Source organism: Somniosus microcephalus, chromosome 11, assembly GCF_052327205.1.
Source record: "Somniosus microcephalus isolate GS21.2 chromosome 11, FLI_Smic_1.0, whole genome shotgun sequence".
NCBI classification, from domain to species: domain Eukaryota; kingdom Metazoa; phylum Chordata; class Chondrichthyes; order Squaliformes; family Somniosidae; genus Somniosus; species Somniosus microcephalus.
In genome coordinates, this window is record NC_140997.1 from 213,506,374 (window position 1) to 213,527,322 (window position 20,949).

Genomic DNA, 20,949 nt, shown 5'->3' on the forward strand with positions numbered 1-20,949 from the left:
ATAGGACACAGTTAGTCAGGAAAGACAGTGCCCAATAAGACAGTAAATACCTAGGTCTGACCAGAGTCAAACTGCATGAACATAAAACACAACAAGGGTGCTTTGAAAGGACAATCGTCACATTTTAGAAAAACTGCTCATCCTATAGAGGCTGAATGAAACCCATTCCAATACCCATGTAAAACACAATGTTGATCCATATACAGGAAACTCTCTATTATCCGGCACCGACGGGACCGGCATGGTGCCGGTTTATCAAAAAGTCCGTATTGCAGAGAAGTATAGTTTAAAAGGTACGAGAGCTCCGTACACAGCAACAAATCCAGGCTTCCCTGTTGCTTAGCAACATGTGCAGGAACTCCGGCCACAGACCAAGCATCCCTGTTGCTTAGCAACATGTGCACGAACCCCAGTTACACAGCCACAGATCCAGGAACTGCCACTAATATGAAGTAAAACTTACCTGAACCTACTCCTGAATTTTGCCGGTTAAAAGAGAGTTTCCTGTAGCACAATATACAACTAGCCCCTGAAAAAATAAAACTGCTCTTGCTGACTCCACTACCACATGAATAGAGTTGGTACAACCAAGCAGAGTATCTTTTGAGGTTGAGGTGGCTTCAAGATGACACACCTGATGATGGAAGTTTAGAACTAAGTAAACTCTCTGGCAGATTTGGTAATCCCATATTTGAACCAGGCAGGTCCACAGTATTGCAAGGCACCGTTGATGCTTGACCAGCCAGCCTGGCTAACTAATGCTACCTGGAGTAGACCACCAGTCATTGAGGCTGGAATTATTCTCATATAGCTCCAGGTAACTCTAGCAGCCAAACCCTGACAGTTAGGGTGTCTCTCACTGGACAAACAAACAGGAAGCTTACCAGTGCTCCGTGCTGGTAGGCGATACAGTTTTAGCTGGTTAAATTCGAACAGCATCCCATGTAATTGAGCATTCCAAAACCTTGGCTTTGCCAATCTGCGACAAAGCTCTCTTGATTTATGTAGGGTGTGTCCCTATGGGGAGAGTACATCCACCCCATAATTATGTGGCGGCTGTCAAACTTAATGACATGAATCAGTCATTCATGAAAGAAAGACTTATGAAATAATACTGAGCGGCCTACGGGCGGCGCTGTCCAGGGAGAGTATAAATGCTCGGGCACGGGCCCAGCTCGTGCAGGACATTCTTAACAGGAACTAGTGAAGGACACAACTTGACCTCCATGTTGTAAAACAGTTGATTAAAACTTTGTTTAATGCTTAGACCAAGTGCCTAGTAGTTTCCTTACGTCACTTAGGTTTCCACACTTGTCAGACACCAAAATGCAGGGCGGGCAACCACTCCATACAAAGATACAATAGCTAGGTCTACATTTTAATTTTTAAAGGGTTATTTAATTCAGGACTTCATTCAAAATAATGCAGGAAATTTGGTTTCTGTCAAGCTTAAATGCAACAAGGAGTTTAAACACTACCCAGATTAACTGTCTTTACAAGAATAAAGAGCTTCCTATTCTGGTGACTTCCTCTTTAGATGTGGTAATATAATTGAACACAGTCATTTCGTATTGCCAGCACTTCCAATACTGGGGATAGCTGGCGACAAAAGATTCTCTCAAATAAAAGCAGATGTTGGGGTGATGTAGAGTTAAAAATATATTTTTTTTTAATTCCCCTTTTAAGTTCTTGAATCTCCCACCCGCCTTCAACTGAACAGCACGACGACTAGCATTTCTGCCTTAGAAGTGGAAACATCGAAGCCATAAACACTTTTCTGGCCATCAATTATTTGAAGAATTAAGAAAAATCAGGGGATTGTTCCTTCTCGGCTTTCTTGCTCAACGGTCCACCCGCTCATTCAGCTGTGCCAAGCAGAGAGGGGCAGAGTGTAACCTGATCCCGGGCCTTTTGCTATGCGGCCCTATGGCCGGCCACTGGGAAGTGTACATAATCAGTGTTTAGCGACTCTTTCAAACTCTCCCTCACTCCCACTCCTCACCGGGGCTCCACTCCCTACCATGGCATGGCTGAGCTGAGCATCATCATTTGGGGAACCACAGGTGCATCCTACAACAAATGCAGCTTGTTGAACTGGAATATGCCGCGCCGCTGGTCATCCTCAATACTCTTTAGAGAGAGAGAGAGAGAGAGAGAGGCCGAAATCCTTGGTTCTTTTAGTGCTCTCCTGCCATAAGTCCGGAAGGACCAGAAAATAGACCAGGATCTAGATATGTCGGACCCTACCCAATGCTGAGAGTTCCCGCGGGGTCTTGTAAAAGGTGAAGCCTATGCCCCTTAAAGGGCAGTGATGCAGTGGAGGGGTGGAGAACTAGGGCTCACTATGTTGGGAGTCCCCATTATCTCAGCCGCGCAGGTCGGGTCCCCTTTGGATGCCAGTATGAACGGTGAGAAGGGGCAAACTGGACTCTTCACTGGTAGAAGTGGGACCCATTCAGGGGCCCAGTCCTGGATCCCCTTACAAAGGGGGCAGTGGAGACAGCCTTTCTGCGGCAGAGGTTATCACGCCGATTTTCCAACAAGAGGGGAAGGCAGGCATCCGAGAAGCGCCTACGGTGGAGGGGGCACTCACCATGGCCATTCAAATGATGCGATGTCCCACTGGCTCTGCGTATCCCAGCGGTATCAGCACTGGAGTCCAGCAGCTAGCATGATCCTGGCATATTTGTGGATTTTCAGGAACATGCTTGGACTTCAGTGGTCCGAAACTGGTCCTCGCAATTCCAGCGCTCCAGTCAGACCCTAGCATGCATCCTTGCATAGTTCCAAGGCCATTGGAATGAAATCTGGAAGTGAGTTTTTCGACTGTGGGAAGACATTAACTGGCTCAATCCATCTTGTCCTGCTTGGACAGTACTTTTTACTGTCTGGTGGCAGAAGGACTAATCCCGCTTGATGTTACGGTGCTGCTACTGCCAACATACCCTGCCTTCAGTGACATTCCAAGATAGATCAGGAGGCACTGCTGCCAGGCACTGATGGGAAAGGTCAGGTGGTCGGAAAACAAAGACCATGATTTGGTACAGTAGCGTAGTTCAAATCCCACCTCGGCAGCTGGGAAATTTAAATGCAGTTAATTAAATAAATCTGGAACAAAAAGCTAGCATCAGTAATGGTGACCATGAATTTACTGGACTGTCCCAAAAAAAACATCTGGTTCACTAATGTCCTTTAGGGAAGGAAATCTGCCGTCCTTACCCGATCTGGCCTATGTGTGACTCCAGACCCACAGCAATGTGGTTTGACTCTTAACTGCCCTCTGAAATGGCCCAGCAAGCCACTCAAAGGGCAACTAGGGATGGGCACTAAATGCTGGCATTGCCACATCCTGTGAATAAATTTTAAAAATTTCAAATGACCAAGCATGCAGAACCATTGGTCTGTCACCTGGGAACTGTGGAAACCATTCTACACTATAAACAAAACGCAATTCTACACTATAAAGGAGGGCATAGACAATGGAAGTGGATGAAGTTTAAACCCCACCCCGAGTGTACCCGAGTATCAGTGCAATCTGCAGCGCCTTTCATGCATAGTACCGCAGATTGACATTCTTACCATTGTTTGACTCTCCTCCTGGTACCAGCAGTGTCCCATGGCATGGACTGGTTGGTGTGTTCTGCACTGACCCTTCCTGGCTGCTACCCAAATGCAGTTTCCTCATATGACGTATAACAGCTGTGGCATTAAAAGCTTGCTGTAGGAAGAGGATGGAAATATCGGAGAGTGTTACAAATGGTGGTGGGGGGGAAAGAGAGAAGGAGAGATTAAAAAAGGGGAAGACCCAAACACAGAGAGGAACTGTGGAGTGGGCGAGGTAAAATATACACATTCCGATGAATGAAAAAAAAACGCACAAATATACGATACTGCTTTCAATCATGTCACCTTCTATTATATGCAGCAATGTCACAGGGGATCTTCTTTTCACCAATATCCCTGCAGTAAAATGAAGACACTGAGGGCAAAGGCTCCCTGTAGGTACTGCACCTTCCTGGAAATCTCACTATTATTTACGGATTTTAAAATTTCTTAGTGCTTTTGGATAGCCACTGATGAGGGCTCCATTCTACACAGCTGCACAGTGCATATCATGTCATGTACAATAAGGATTCTGGAGAATAAAGATTTCCTGTCAGATTTGTTTTGAGATAGTGGATCCACATGGCATAACAAGGAAGGGAATAGAAGACATATCTTTTAAATCGTTCATTTCTAATTAACAGCCTAGAGATATCCTTTGTGCTGTCAAGCAGATTTTCTAAGGCTTTCGAGATATTGTAATGATTAGCTGCGCGACCCCTCAATTTAAAGCATTAGGGATTAAATCTGTATCTGATCAATGCAGAAAACTCTGCACATTTAACAAGATACTGCACACACCCTAAGCCCCCAGGTACCTACCTTCCATTTACTCTTTGCAAAGTTCTTTCTGATTTGGGCACTGACAGACTCATGGATGTTCTTATCCAAGGCAGTATCACCAGCAATCCTGCAGGACAAAAGAGGACAAAAAAATGCAAACTGATGTCGTATATAATAAATGAGCCCAATTACTATTGCCCAACAGGCCTATGCAATAGAACACAAGAACACAAGGTAGGAATGAATGAGAAACATGGTCCATTTGGATCACTGTTATTTGGGCCCATGCACAAGACCCAGTTAGATTATTTCTTTTAATCTCCTTCTTGCTATAGCATGAAGTCCTTTCAACATTTAATCAGCACCCCCATCTTTTTTCCTGTTGAAACCTATTTATAAGTCTCTCATTGGCATGGGGAATAGACACAATTCAGTTCAAACCTTACCAGGGATGCTGCAAAGCTTGGTCACAGGTGTAGCGTTTATTAGGGTCCTTCTCCATCAGATGTTGAATAAAATCTTTGGCTAGAGTGAAACCAAATAAAACCTGAATGAAAACTGCAGTTCTAAGACATCCACAGCTTTTCACAATCCAGCTAAAAATTCTCCACAAAAAAAGCAAGCTCATAGAGTTTGACAAGGGGCTTTGATAGTCACCAGACTGACCGATGACCACAGCAGAGCTGGAAGCTGCAGTTTAAACTGTAGACAATGGCACAACTTACTGACGTACCAGAATAAGTGCACCATAAAGGGGAGGGCACAGAGGTTTATGTCTGCAATCCATCCAGAGCTTCTGACTCTAGTTGTGCTGTTGGGGGAGATGCAGAGTGGAGGATTGGTGCTTCTTCACAGGAGGGAGAGGAAAACCAATGGACAAACATAGAAGATAGGAGCAGGAGTAGGCCATTCGGCCCCTCGAGCCTGCTCCGCCATTCAATGCGATCATGGCTGACCATCCAAATTCAGTACCCGGTCCCTGCTTTCTCCCCATACCCCTTGATCCCTTTAGCCTTAAGAAATATATCCAACTCCTTCTTGAATATATTTAATGTATTGGCCTCTACTGCCTTCTGTAGTAGAGAATTCCACAGGTTCACCACTCTCTGGGTGAAGAAATTCCTGCTCATTTCTGTCCAAAATGGCCTACCCCTTATCCTTAGACTTTGACCCCTGGTTCTGGACTCCCTGACCATCGGGAACATCCTTCCTGCATCTAGTCTGTCCAGTCCTATCAGAATTTTATAAGTTTCAATGAGATCCCCTCTCATTCTTCTAAACTACAGCGAGTACAAGCCCTATCGTCCCAATCTCTCCTCATACGTCATTCCTGCCATCCCAGGTATCAGCCTGGTGAATCTTCGCTGAACTCCTTCCATGGCAAGAACATCCTTCCTCAGATATGGCGACCAAAACTGCACACAATACTCAAGATGTGGTCTCACCAAGGCCCTGTACAACTGCAGCAAGACATCCTTGTTCCTGTACTCAAACAGCGTCGGCGGGAATCTCGAGCGGCACTATAAAAGCCCCAGAGACAAGGTAAGGCCTCACAGCGTCGGCGGGAATCTCGAGCGGCAGAGCGGGGCTATAAAAGCCCCAGAGACCAGGTAAGGCCTCACAGCGTCAGCCGGAATCCTGAGCGGCAGAGTGGGGCTATAAAAGCCCCAGAGACCAGGTAAGGCCTCACAGCGTCAGCGCGGGGCTATAAAAGCCCCAGAGACCAGGTAAGGCCTCACAGCGTCAGCGCGGGGCTATAAAAGCCCCAGAGACCAGGTAAGGCCTCACAGCGTCGGCGGGAATCCTGAGCGGCAGAGCGGGGCTATAAAAGCCCCAGAGACCAGGTAAGGCCTCACAGCGTCGGCGGGAATCCTGAGCGGCAGAGCGGGTCTATAAAAGCCCCAGAGACCAGGTAAGGCCTCACAGCGTCGGCGGGAAACTCGAGCGGCAGAGCAGGGCTATAAAAGCCTCAGAGACCAGGTAAGGCCTCACAGCGTCGGCGGGAAACTCGAGCGGCAGAGCAGGGCTATAAAAGCCTCAGAGACCAGGTAAGGCCTCACAGCGTCGGCGGGAAACTCGAGCGGCAGAGCAGGGCTATAAAAGGCCCCAGAGACCAGGTAAGGTTTACCAGTCTCCAGTCTCCAGTCTCGGAGGGAAGGAGAGGTAAAAAGTAATCCAAGTGTGATGTCACCAGAAAGCGGGTAAGTGATTGGTTGGTGAGTATTTCTCCCTTTTGAAGCTTAATCTCTTTGGTTTATAGTTTCTAAGGTGTGATATTCACCATCTAGAATCGGGGCAGAGGGTATTTAAGAATAATATTAATAAATTTAATTAATTACATAGAATGGGAGATCAGGTGATGTGTTGCTGCTGCAATATGTGGGAGCTGGTGGACACCATTGATGCTCACGGTGATCACATTTGCAGTAAGTGTTGGCTGCTCGAGGAATTCCGGCTCCGTGTTGAAGAGCTGGAGTCCGAGCTTCAAACACTGAGACACATCAGGGAGGGGGAGAGTTACCTGGACTGTGTATCACGAGGTATTCACACCAATTAGATTAATTAATTCAGATGTAGTCCGTGGCCAGGGTCAGGATGGTGTGACTAGAAGTGAGGCAGGTACGGGAATCCAGGAGGTAGTGTTGGAGGAGCCGCAGCCCTTGCACTTGTCCAACAGGTTTGAGGCTCTTACTCCCTGTGAGGTTGGGAACAGGGACTGCAGGGAGGATGAGCAACCTGGCCACAGCACCGTGGAGCAGGGGGCCATTCAAGTGGGGGGAGTTAAAAGAAATGTTGTAGTGGTAGGGGATAGTATCGTTAGGGGGATAGATAGAGTTCTTTGCAGCCGAGAGCGAGAGTTCCGAAGGCTGTGTTGCCTGCCCGGTGCCAGGGTTAAGGACATCTCCTCTGGGCTGGAGAGAAACTTGGAGTGGGAGGGGGAGAATCCAGTTGTCGTGGTCCATGTTGGTACCAACGACATAGATAGGACAAGGAAGGAGGTTCTGCTGAGGGAGTTTGAGCAGCTAGGGGCCAAATTAAAAAGCAGAACCACAAGGGTAATAATCTCTGGATTATTACCTGAGCCACGAGCGAATTTGGCTAGGACAAATAAAATTAGAGAGTTAAATGCGTGGCTCAAAGACTGGTGTCGGAGAAATGGATTTTGCTTCCTGGGACACTGGCACCAGTACTGGGGCAGGAGGGAGCTGTTCCGTTGGGACGGGCTTCACTTGGCCAGTGCTGGGACTAGAGTCCTGGCAGATCATATAACTAGGGCTGTAGAGAGGGCTTTAAACTAACTAGTGGGGGGGAGGTACCTAGAGAGCAAATAATAAAAATGACAACAGAGAAGGTCATAGACTTAGGTAGCAGGGGGGAAATTGAAAACCAGAGCGTGTCAGGAAGGGGCAGAAGGTATGGAGTAAAAGGTAAAGTAATAAAAAGGGCAAAAGCAGGAACTAAGTGTCACAAAACATATTTGAAAGTTCTCTATCTGAATGCACATAGCATTCGTAACAAAATAGACGACTTAATGCCACAAATAACTACATATGGGTATGATCTTGTGGCCATTACAGAAACATGGCTGCAGGGTGACAATGCCTGGGAATTAAACCTACCAGGTTATTTAACGATCAGGAAGGACAGGCAGGAAGGAAGGGGAGGTGGGGTGGCTATGTTAATAAAGGAAGGAATCACTGTAATACAGAGAAATGATATTGGGTCAAAAGATCAGGATAATGAAACAGTTTGGTTGGAGGTAAGGAATAATAAGGGGAAAAAAACACTAGTGGGCGTAGTCTATAGGCCTCCGAACAGTGGCAACTCTGTTGGACGGAGTATCAATCAGGAAATAGTTGAGGCTTGTAATAAAGGGAACATCTATAATTATGGGGGATTTTAACTATCATATTAATTGGACAAATCAAATTGGGCAGGGCTGCCTTGAGGATGAGTTCATTGAGTGTATTAGGGATGGGTTTCTTGAGCAGTATGTAACTGAATCGACCAGGGGGCAAGCAACCTTAGATCTGGTCCTGTGTAACGAGACAGGATTAATTAAAAATGTCCTAGTAAAGGATCCCCTTGGAATGAGTGACCATAACATGGTTGAAATCCATATTCAATTAGAGGGTGAGAAGGTTGGATCTCAAACAAGCGTGCTAAGCTTGAATAAAGGAGACTATGAAGGTATGAGAGTGGAATTGAGTAGAGTGGATTGGGAAAATAGATTAAAGGGTAAGATGATACATGATCAGTGGTGTACATTTAAGGAGTTATTTTACAACTTCCAAAAAAAATATATTCCACTGAGAAGAAAAGGGTGCAAAAGAAAAGACAGCCATCCGTGGCTAAGTAAAGAAATTAAGGATAGTATTCGACTAAAAACAAGGGCATATAAGGTAGCCAAATCTAGTGGGAGGAGAGAGGATTGGGAAAACTTTAAAAGACAGCAAAAAATAACAAAAAGATTAAGAAAGGGAAGATAGATTATGAAAGTAAATTAGCAAAAAATATAAAAACAGATAGTAAGAGTTTTTATAGTTATATAAAAAGAAAAAGGGTGGCTAAAGTAAATGTTGGTCCCTTAGAGGATGAGACCGGGAAATTAATGGTGGGAAATATGGAGATGGCAAAAACACTGAATGAATATTTTGTATCAGTCTTTACAGTAGAAGACACTAAGAATATCCCAACACTGGACAAACAGGGGGCTATGGGGGGGAGGAGCTAAACACGATCAAAATCACTAAGGAAGTGGTACTCGGTAAAATAATGGGACTCAAGGCAGATAAATCACCTGGACCTGATGGCTTACATCCTAGGGTCTTGAGGGAAGTGGCGGTAGGGATTGTGGATGCATTGGTAATAATTTTCCAAAACTCCCTGGACTCAGCAAAGGTCCCGGCAGACTGGAAAACTGCTAATGTAACGCCCTTATTTAAAAAGGGCAGTAAACAGAAGGCTGGAAACTATAGACCGGTTAGCCTAACATCTGTGGTAGGTAAAATATTGGAGTCCATTATTAAGGAGACAGTAACAGGACATTTGGATAATCATAATTTAATAGGACAAAGTCAGCATGGTTTTATGAAGGGGAAGTCATGTTTGACAAATTTGCTGGAGTTCTTTGAGGAAGTAACATATAGGGTGGATAAAGGGGAACCAGTGGACGTAGTGTATTTAGACTTCCAAAAGGCATTTGACAAGGTGCCACACAGAAGATTATTGCTTAAGATAAAAAATCACGGGATTGGGGGTAATATTCTGGCATGGATAGAGGATTGGCTATCTAACAGAAGGCAGAGAGTTGGGATAAATGGTTCATTCTCGGACTGGCAATCAGTAACTAGTGGTGTTCCACAGGGGTCAGTGCTGGGTCACCAACTCTTTACAATCTATATTAACGATTTGGAGGAGGGGACCGAGTGTAACATATCAAAGTTTGCAGATGATACTAAGATGGGAGGGAAAGTAGTGAGTGAGGAGGACATAAAAAACCTGCAAGGGGACATAGACAGGCTAAGTAAGTGGGCAGAGATTTGGCAGATGGAATACAATACTGGAAAGTGTGAGGTTATGCACTTTGGCAGGAAAAATCATAGAGCAAGTTATTATCTTAATGGCAAGAAACTGGAAAGTACTGAAGTACAAAGGGATCTGGGGGTCCTGGTGCACGAAACTCAAAAAGTTAGTATGCAGGTGCAGCAAGTGATTAAGAAGGCCAATGGAATGTTGGCTTTCATTGCTAGGGGGATAGAATATAAAAATAGGGAGGTATTGCTTCAGTTGTACAAGGTATTGGTGAGACCGCACCTGGAATACTGCAGAGTGTTTTGGTGTCCATACTTAAGAAAATACATACTTGCTCTCGAGTCAGTACAAAGAAGGTTCACTCGGTTAATCCCGGGGATGAGGGGATGGACGTATGAGGAGAGGTTGAGTAGATTGGGACTCTACTCATTGGAGTTCAGAAGAATGAGAGGCGATCTTATTGAAACATATAAGATTGTGAAGGGGTTGGATCGGGTGGATGCGGGGAGGATGTTCCCGATGATGGGTGAAACTAGAACTAGGGGGCATAGTCTTAGAATAAGGGGCTGCTCTTTCAAGACTGAGATGAGGAGGAACTACTTCACTCAGAGGGCGGTAGGTCCATGGAATATGCTGCCCCAAAAAGCTGTAGAAGCTACATCATTACATAAATTTAAAACAGAAATAGACAGTTTCCTAGAAGTAAAGGGAATTAAGGGTTATGGGGAGCGGGCAGGAATTTGGACATGAGTCTAGGTTCGGATCGGTCATGGCCCTGTGGGTGGCGGAGCGGGCCCAGGGGCCGTGTAGCCTGATCCTGCTCCTATTTCGTGTGTCTAATTCTGTTAGATTCAGGAGATGGTTCTGTGATAGTGGATTGGCGGTTAGGATCAGATCAGCCATGATCTTATTGAATGGCGGAGCAGGCTCAAGGGGCCGATTGGCCTACTCCTGCTCCTATTTCTTATGTTCTTATGTTATGTTCTCTCGCTACGAAGGCCAACGTACCATTTGCCTTCTTAACCGCCTGCTGCACCTGCATGCTTACTTTCAGCGACTGGTGCACAAGGACACCCAGGTCTCGTTGCACTTCCCCTTCTCCCAATCTATTGCCATTCAGATAATAATCTGCCTTCCTGTTTTTGCCACTAAAGTGGATAACCTCACATTTATCCCTGTTATATTGCATCTGCCATGCTTCTGTCCAATCACCCAACCTGTCCAAATCATCCTGTAGTTTCTCGGCATCCTCCTCACAGCACACACGCCCACCCAGCTTTGTGTCGTCTGCAAATTTGGAGATATTACATCTAGTTCCCTTGTCTAGATCATTAATATATATTGTGAATAGCTGGGGTCCTAGGACCGATCCTTGCGGTACCCCACTAGTCACTGCCTGCCACTCGGAAAAAGACCCGTTTATTCCAACTCTTTGCTTTCTGTCTGCCAACCAGTTCTCTATCCAAATCAATACCTTGCCCCCAATCCCATGTGCCTTAACTTTATACGCTAATCTCTTATGCGGGACCTTATCGAAAGCCTTCTGAACGTCCAAATACACCACATCCACTGGTTCTCCCTCATCTATTTTACTAGTTACATACTCAAAAAATTCCAGGAGATTAGTCAAGCACAATTTACCTTTTGTAAATCCATGTTGACTTTGTCCGATCCTGTCACTGCTTTCCAAGTGCTCTGCTATTACATCTTTTATAATGGACTCTAGCATTTTCCCCACTACCAATGTCAGTAATTCCCCGTTTTCTCTCTACCACCTTTTTTGAATAGTGGGGTAACATTAGCTACCCTCCAATCCATGGGTACTGTTCCAGATTCCATTGACTGTTGGAAGATGATCAGCAATGCATCTACTATTTCTCGGGCCACTTCCTTAAGTACCCTAGGATGTAGATTATCAGGCCCTGGGGATTAATCAGCCTTCAATTCCATCAATTTGCCTAACACCATTTCCCTACAAATACTGATTTCATTCAGTTCCTCCCTTTCATCAGACCTATGTTCCCCGACATCACCGGGAGGTTATTTGTGTCCTCCTTTGTGAAGACAGAATCAAAGTATGTATTTAGTTGGTCTGCCATTTCTTTGTTCCTCAAAGGACAGGAACAGGAAGCTGCTGGGAGAGAACATTTGGAATCAGCTCGGCTATGACACATCAGGCCCAGGTGGTATGTATCCCAGTAAAGAAAGTTGGGGAAGAGATGGCAGAGACATTTTCCATTATTTCGCAAAAATCTTTGGAAACAGGAATTTTGCCAAAGAACTGGAGGGTGACAAATTCTAACTCCCGTTCAAGAAAGGGGCAATGATACAACAACAACAACTTGTATTTATATAGCACCTTTAACGTAGTAAAACATCCCAAGGCGCCTCACAGGAGTATTAAGACAAAAAATTTGACACCGAGCCACATAAGGAGAAATTAGGGCAGCGACCAAAAGCTTGGTCAAAGAGGTAGGTTTTAAGGAGCGTCTTGAGAGGAAACAGAGGTAGAGAGGCGGAGAGGTTTAGGCAGGGAATTCCAGAGCTTAGGGCCTAGGCAACAGAAAGCATGGCTACCAATGGTTGAGCGATTATGATCACAGATGCTTAAGGAGGCACAATTAGAGAGTGTAGATATCTCGGGGGGGGGGGGGGGTTGTCGGGCTGGAGGAGATTACAGAGATAGGGAGGGGCGAGGCCATGGAGGGATTTGAAAACAAGGATGAGAATTTTGAAATCGAGGCGTTGCTTAAGCGGGAGCCAATGTAGGTCAGCGAGCACAGGGGTGATGGGTGAACGGGACTTGGTGCGAGTTAGGACACAGGCAGCCGAGTTTTGGATGACCTCAAGTTTACGTAGGGTAGAACGTGGGAGGCCAGCCTGGAGGGCGTTGGAAGAGTCAAGTCTAGAGGTAACAAAGGCATGGATGAGGGTTTCAGCAGCAGATGAGCTGAGGCAAGGGCAGAGACGAGCGATGTCACGGAGGTGGAAATAGGCGGTCTTTGTTATGCTGCAGATATGTGGTCGGAAGCTCATTTCAGGGTCAAATATGACACCAAGGTTGTGAAGAAATTATCGGTGAATTAGTTTTACCTCATTTGTAGGTGAGCTTCTACAGTTCATAATTTATGAGATGAAATTAACAAATTTCTTAAAAGGTAATTGGTAAGCTCAGCTTGGATTTATAAATGCCAGGTCATGCATGATGAATTTAATTTAATTTTTGGAGGAAATCAAAGTGTATAAATAAAGGGAATGCAATGGAAGTATATATGGGCATTTGGAAAGAGTTAGATAGGGTGCCACATAAGACACAGATTACCAAAATTAAGGTGCCTGCATTAAAAGGAATTTAAGCTGCAGAGGGCAATGGCTCAGAGATGAGATAGAAAGCAAAGTGTCTGGGTAAAGGGATGTTTTTCCAGTTGCCAAGATGTGGGCAGTGCTGTGCCCAGGGATCTGTACTGGACTCACTTCTTTTGGGTGAATTTCCCTCCCCTTAAGTTAGACATAGACACAAGAGGAATGATATTGAGGTTTGCCGATAGCAAATTAGGGGACATAGCAAACTGTGAGGAAGAATTCCAGAGATCGCAGGAAGAGACAGATACAGTTCAGTGCGGAGAATTGTGAAGTACAGTAGTACATTTTGGGGAAAAGTACATTTTGGGAAAAAGAACAGTGAAAGGCAGAATATCCCAGGGGATAAAAATCAAGAGTAGAAAGATCGAGTGGTGCAGATATCTGCACCACTAGATGGGAGGTGGGTGGGGGTGTAGGGGAAAAATAGCTGTAAAAAGACAAGTGGGATTCTAGGTTTTATACATAGGGGTGTTGAATATAAAAAGCAAGGAAGTGGTGTTGAATTTGCATTAGACATTGGTTAAGCCACAGTTGGAGTATTGCAAGCAGTTCTTGGCACCCCATTACAAGGAGGAGATTCGAGCCATGGGAAAGGTACAGTGAAGATTCACCAGAATGATACCAGGAATGAGAAGTTATTATGAAGATAATCTCAAGAAATTGGGGCTCCCCCCTCCCCCCACTGGAACGGAGGAAATGAAGAGGGATCCATTGTTGCCTGATTACACCGTTGTGAAGCACTTTGGTTCATTTTTCTACATTAAAGGTGCTACATTAATGCAAGTTGTTGATCTAATAAAAGGATTTCAAAAGGTACCGAGAGGAAAAATAGGGAAAGAATTGTTTCCACCAGCTGCTGAATCAGTAACAAGGGAGCAGAAACTCAGGATTTCGAGAACAATGAAGGGGAAAATTGGAAGGTTATTATATGGAATGCTTTACCACAAGTTGCTATTGAGGTGGAAACTATGACATCATTTAAAAGGGAATTAGTTAAGTATTTGAAAAGGAAGAGAAAAGAATATGGGGAACGGCAGAGAAATAAAACTCGGAGTAGACAGCTTTAGTTGACGAGTTAGCACAAGCATGATGGGTCGAATGGCTTCCTTTGGTGATTCCAAGACTGTTGGGATCTGGACTCAGATGGGAGCAGGTTCAAGCTCATGGCAAGGAACAGGATGTGCTTGGAGCTGGGGAGTGGCATAGCGTACTGTGGAGAATGGGAATAGTCCTACTGCCTTTTTTCTCCTCGAAAAGTATGGGAGTAATTTTGATCTGCGTCACAGTAGGAACTGGCTTTTTCTACATAATTCCCATGTCTTATTACAATTGTTCCAGGAGCTAACATGTGCAGAAATTCAGTCAACCCACCACCCTGCTCTCTCACACTAGTAATGAATGATATGTCACAGGCAGACATTTGGGGAAAAGATGCCTGCTGGACCATTCTCTCCACATGGAGGTGTGAGATCTGTAAGAACAGGGAGACAAATTACAAAGAGGGGGGTTGGGGGGGGGGGGGGGGGAAGAGAGCCAGATTCTTGTAGAGTGGTTAGCAAACAGCTTTACTACCCTGCATGCAACCTCAATCTGAGCAAGTCCAATGAGTGCATCCGAGAACCTCTATATATCAACAAAATGTAGTGATCAGGCCGTACCTGAGTCAGAAATATCATCCCAGTATGGAGAATCAAATTCATATTCGGCCTTTAGAATCTGCTCAAAGAGCTTTGCATCATTTTCATCATAAAATGGAGGATAACCGCACAACCTGCAGAGGAGGGAGGGGGAAAAAAAGCAAAAGTCAAATGAACAATCTTCAGGAAGCCCACAGTTATTAGGACCAGTACAGTAATAATATGGCTGGGAAGGAGACTGCAAGGTATCTATCATCTTTACATTATCTGACAGTTTTGAACAGTAACAATTTTAAATTAAATATGACAATTTTGATGAATCTTTCCAAACATCGCGGCAAAAGAGGTCAACGCTGGCAAATGGAACTCAAATACTGTAGCAACAAGAGCAGGTCAGAGGCTTGGTATTCTGTGGCGAGTGTTTCACTTCCTGACTCCCTAAAGCCTTTCCACCATCTATAAGACACAAGTCAGGAGTGTGATGGAATACTCTCCACTTGCCTGGATGAATGCAACTCCAACAACACTCAAAAAGCTCGACACCATCTAGGAAAAAGCAGCCCGCCTGATTGACACCCCATCCACCACCTTAAACATTCACTCCCTCCACCACCAGCACAGGGTGGTTGCAGTGTGTACCATCGACGCGATGCACTGCAGCAACTCGTCAAGGCTTCTTTGACAATAACTCCCAAACCCGTGACCTCTACCACCTAGAAGGACAAGGGCAACAGGCGCATGGGAACACCACCACCTGCAAGTTCCCCTCTAAGTCACACACCATCCTGACTTGGAAGTATATCGCCGTTCCTTCATCGTCGCTGGGTCAAAATCCTGGAACTCCCACCCTAACAGCACTGTGGGGGTACCTTCACCACACGAACTGCAGCGGTTCAAGGCGGCGGCTCACCACCACCTTCTCATGGGCAACTAGGGATGGGCAATAAATGCTGGCATTGTCAGCGACGTCCACAACCCATGAACAAATTTTAAAAATCTATTTTTAGGCAGTCAAACCAGCTGCAGAGTAAAGCACCATGTTTCCAGTCCACCTGTGCCTCAAACTCAGAAGAGCACCCACAACTGCACCAGTTTCTCACTCCTGACAGACATTCTTTGCAGTCTCTCAGCGAGATTAGTAATTTAGTGCCAGTTGGATACAGTTTATTTTAAAATGGGACCCCAGTGTGTTTCGGAACCAATTGCGATTATTCTTACTCTTTTCACATAGGACCTTCCAGCCAGCAGAGCGAAGACACCCAGTCCAGATTAATGGGATGAATATGAATCTAGGTTAGCGCCATTCAAATTCCTCGTCTGTGCTGATTTTACTTATTTCAAGTCACCATTAACATTTTTTGAATTATACAGTCCACTTGCCCCTTTTCAAGTTCAGCCTCATATGAAAACTTACAAGATATAGGAGATCACTCCTATAGACCAGCAGTCAACTGCTTTACTGTAGGGCTTCTGGGCCAAAACCTCTGGAGCTGCGGAGAGAAATCAAAAGGTGACAGGTTAGCAGAATGGAGATCACGCCACTCCTCCGACAGACAGCAGCTATAGATGACCCATGGTGACAATACATCGATGGGCCCAGAAATTCGGGTCGGAGGCTTCCCGCAGACGCAAGCCCCCGACCTGCACTTACCTAGCATGCCTGCCGTTGTGCCGTGGGGCCCGCGTGGGAATTTCGATCCTGGGCCTTCTCCAGCTGCCGACACGCAGGACTCACGTATCCCAGGGGCGCAGTTAGTTCGAAGCGTCCCCTGGGATCACGTGGGCCATGGCGAGCAGGGAATCTCCATTCATAGATTTGACAGGAAGACCTGTCAAATCTATGAATAGAGATTGGCCCCAAAACCTAACTAAAACTTCAAATACATTTTTTTTTAATATTACATTTTTAAAAGAACTATAAATTACATAAATTAACTATTTTAATCAAAAATTAAAATTTGAAAAAATTAATTAAAGTTTTTAACGGGGCTAAAAATAAACTTACCTTTCTTTAAAGTATTTTAAAATGATAAACCTGTGGGAATTTTTTTTAAATTTTACTTAATTAACCTCTTACCTTGTTAAAAGCAGGCCTTGCGACTGCTTTTTTCACGTGCAGCTGCTAGGGGCTTACCCTCACGGAGAAACCTGTAAAAAACTCGGAAGTTCCAGGTCTACACGCTGCCTCTCCGGCGCACGCGTTTGACCTCCGAACCCCTCCTTTAAGGGAACGGAAGTTCCGGTTTCCAGCGCATGCGCAGTGTATGTGCAGAACCGGCACTTCCATTGGCCTTACGGGTGAGTATACAGCGCGTACTCACCCGCGGGGACCCGAATTTCTGGCCCATCATGTTTAGTGCAAATCTAAGCCCATTTCCAATTCAAGGAACTCGTCCATCTCCCTTGCCATTAGTTCTGTTCTTGTGTGTCTGTCCTTCATTAACAGTGAATCATTAACAGTGAATTACATCTTAATGTAATGTATCTTAATTCATATGAACATGCAAAAAAGAGTTGATCCTTCCAACGTATCCCTGGCATGGTGTAACCTACACACACCACCTCCCTTCCACGGAGCCACACAATCTGCTGAGGGGCAAAAAGAGAGAAAATAAACCTTAGGCCAATTTAGGAAAAAAACCTTTAGGTAAGTTCCTCTCTGACCCCTGAAGGCAATCAAGCAAGCTCCTGGAAACCATGGTAACTGGGTGACCCAGCTCGCTTCTAACTGCAGAGAGTGAATTCACTGAATTACAAACGGTTTTAATGCCTGCACATACAATAATCCCTGGTGGTGAACTCTTTTACCAAGAGTGTTCTTCCATTTGTTTCTTTGCATTGCAAATAAAATTGTTTTTCTGATTTAATTAGAAACATTTCCAAGCTGCAGAAATTGCCGGATGGAAGAAGCTCCCCCTTCTCCCACGCACGCCCTCCCTCAATCACCTGCCTAGCTATCCTTCAGTTGCCACATTCCCACTACAGGAATCTTTTTTTTAATCCGGGACCGACGTGGTGCCGGTTCATCAAAAATTCCGGATAACCGAAAGCTACAGTAAAAGATACGGAGCTAAGAGCTCCGTATAAAGCAACAAACCCTGTTGCTTAGCAACAGGTTCAGAACAATGGCCACAAGTTCCAAGCGTCTCTGTAGCTTAGCAACAGCTGCAGCCACACCCTTGCACAGCAACAGATCGAGGAAGGCAAGTAATAAAACTTACCTGAACCTACTCCTGAATTTTGCCGGTTAACTGAGATTTCCGGTTATTTAGGTGCCGGTAAATCGAAAGTTTCCTGTACATGCTAATCTATGTGGGTGTACATGTCGATTCTATCCATCATGCACTGCATGTTGTTTCTGTACAGCACTTAACAGATAAAGCTTTCATCAACTTAGCACATACACTTGTGGCTCTGCCCTAAACCAGCGACATGGTCTGAGCATCGGTTCAAGATGAACGATTTGCATACATTTCCATATGGATCGCAACAATCCTGCAGGTCCGCTCCATCCACAAAAGCTTTCATCCTGGTAAATGAGGCCTAAAAGACTAATTCCACAAACTCTTAACCCCACAGTTACTTCCAAAGGCAAGGGTTTGGGCAAAGAACCTTCGAACTCCTAAATCAGTCCATAAATACTAGCTGTTATTTACCTACTTACGTCTGTTTCAGTTTGAGTACTCCTCTATCTATTCAAACCTTATGTTCCATCCAAGTACTCCCTGCTGCTGCTATTAACCCTCCGAGCATCCCCTTTACCTCTTCATTCCTGGCCCCTCTGGGCAAAGGTTGGCGGTGGTCGTGTGGACTCACCCACGTATCCTGGTGTACCGCACGCTGTTGACATCACACTCCCGGTCCCCTCGATTTTAGACAGACCAAAGTCACTGATCATTATTTTGGAATCTTCATCGACACTGTAGTACAGCAGATTCTCAGGCTGGAGGCAAAATGCAAAAAAAGAGTCTATCTGTGGATACCTACACAAGGTCAGTAAATGCAAGCGTGTGTACACGTGTGCGCAAATTGGCTGCCGCGTTTCCTTCGTTACAACAGTGACTACACTTCAAAAAAGTACATAATTGGCTGTAAAGCGCTTTGAGACGTCATGAGGTTGTGAAATGCGCTATATAGCTGCAAGTCTTTCTTTACGTGGATCTAGCACCTACATATGCTGTTTGTGGTGTACATCTATGTATACACATATCTACAGCTGTATTAAGACACGGAATGAGAAAAATAAAATTACTGTTTCAAATCGGTGGAAGTGGGGCACCTGGAACTTCTTGCCTCAGCGCCCACGTACCTTCAGGTCTCGGTGTACAATGCCCAGTTCATGCAGGTACGTCACAGCATCCAGGATTTGCTGGATCAACATACTGGCATCCTTCTCTGTGTAGAAGCCCTTGTCCACTATCCTGTCAAACAGTTCACCACCAGACACGCTGGGAAAGACAAAACAGGAAACACAATGATAGTGGCACAATTCCAGATTTGACCGCAATTTATTGCTCCTACGAGGTGCTGTGGAAACTCCATTATTCATACAGATGAGGACAGGGCCCACACTTCGTAGAATCATAGAATGGTTACAGCAGAGAAGGAGGCCATTCAGCCCGGCGAGCCCTTGCCGACTCTCTGCAAGAGCACTTCAGCTAGTCCCACTCCTCCGCCCTTTCCCCGTAGCCCTGCAAATTTTATTCCTTCAGGTACTTCTCCAATTCCCTTTTTGAAAGCCGTGATTGAATCTGCCTCCACCACCCTTTCAGGCAGTGCATTCCAGGTCATAACCACTCGCTGCGTAAAAAAGTTTTTCCTCATTTCGCCTTTGGTTCTTCTGCCAATCACCTTAAATCTGTGTCCTCTGACTCGTGACCCTTCTGCCAATGGGAACAGTTTATCTCTATCTACTCTGTCCAGAATCCTCATGATTTTGAACACCTCTATCAAATCTCCAACAACCCCAGCTTCTCCAGTCTGACCATGTAACTGAAGTCCCTCATCCCTGGAACCCTGTGCACCCAAGTCCAAGTCATTGATATATATCAAGAAAAGCAGCGGTCCTAGTACCGACCCCTGGGGAACACCACTGTATAGCTTCCTCCAGTCCGATAAACAACCGTTTACCACTACTATAATAGCAAAATACTGCAGATGCTGGAAATCTGAAATAACAACAGAAAATGCTGGAAATACTCAGCAGGCCAGGCAGCATCCGTGGAGAGAGAAACAGGGTTAACATTTCAGGTCTGGTTCTGATGAAGGGTCCCAGACCTGAAACGTTAACTCTGTTTCTCTCTCCACGGATGCTGCCTGGCCTGCTGAGTATTTCCAGCATTTTCTGTTGTTATTTCGTTTACCACTACTCTCTGTTTCATGTCACTTAGCCAATTTTGTATCTATGCTGCCTTTTATTCCATGGGCTTCAATTTTGCTGGCAAGTCTATTATGTGGCACTTTATCAAACGCCTTTTGGAAGTCCATGTACACCACGTCAACCGCATTGCCCTCATCAATCCTCTCTGTTACCTCATCAACCCTTTCTGTTACCTCATCAAAAATCTCAAATTGGTTAAACACGATTTGCCTTTAACAAATCTGTGCTGGCTTTCCTTAATTAATCCACACTTGTCCAAGTGACTGTTAATTTTGTCCAGGATTATCGTTTCTAAAAACTTCCTCACTACCGAGGTTAAACTGACTGGCCTGTAGTTGCTGGGTTCATCTTTACACCCTTTTTTATCTGAGCAAATGATTTGAGCAATTGAGCAATGAGTATGAACTCATTTAATCTAACTAGAGAGGGATTTGCCTTCACCATGAAGTGTTGTCACCAGGTGTGTTTGGGAATATTGGTACTGTCCAAATACACTACAGGAAAAATAAGCACACAAGGCAATGTGCTTCTTGTGTGATGCTCTTAACCACCAAATTGCTTCCACCAATACCACCAAAGGTGACAGACTAGTGTTATATAGATCAAAAACGCTCTCTCCATACACGACCCAGCTTCAAAGGGACAAGA

At 45.1% G+C, this 20,949-nt stretch overlaps 1 protein-coding gene across 2 annotated transcripts in view; it reads right to left on the bottom strand.

Annotated features, from left to right (window-relative positions):
- Positions 1-20,949, bottom strand: part of LOC147111207 (calcium/calmodulin-dependent protein kinase type 1-like) — a 218,079-nt gene that overhangs the window by 8,113 nt on the left and 189,017 nt on the right. For both annotated transcript variants that reach the window (XM_086001871.1, XM_086001872.1), the window contains 7 exons: positions 19,231-19,369; positions 18,738-18,864; positions 16,336-16,411; positions 14,943-15,055; positions 4,833-4,911; positions 4,426-4,513; positions 3,580-3,718 (listed from right to left, as the gene is read on the bottom strand). In XM_086001871.1, coding sequence (XP_085857997.1) covers positions 3,580-3,718; positions 4,426-4,513; positions 4,833-4,911; positions 14,943-15,055; positions 16,336-16,411; positions 18,738-18,864; positions 19,231-19,369 — 761 coding nt within the window. The remainder of the gene's footprint in view (positions 1-3,579; positions 3,719-4,425; positions 4,514-4,832; positions 4,912-14,942; positions 15,056-16,335; positions 16,412-18,737; positions 18,865-19,230; positions 19,370-20,949) is intronic.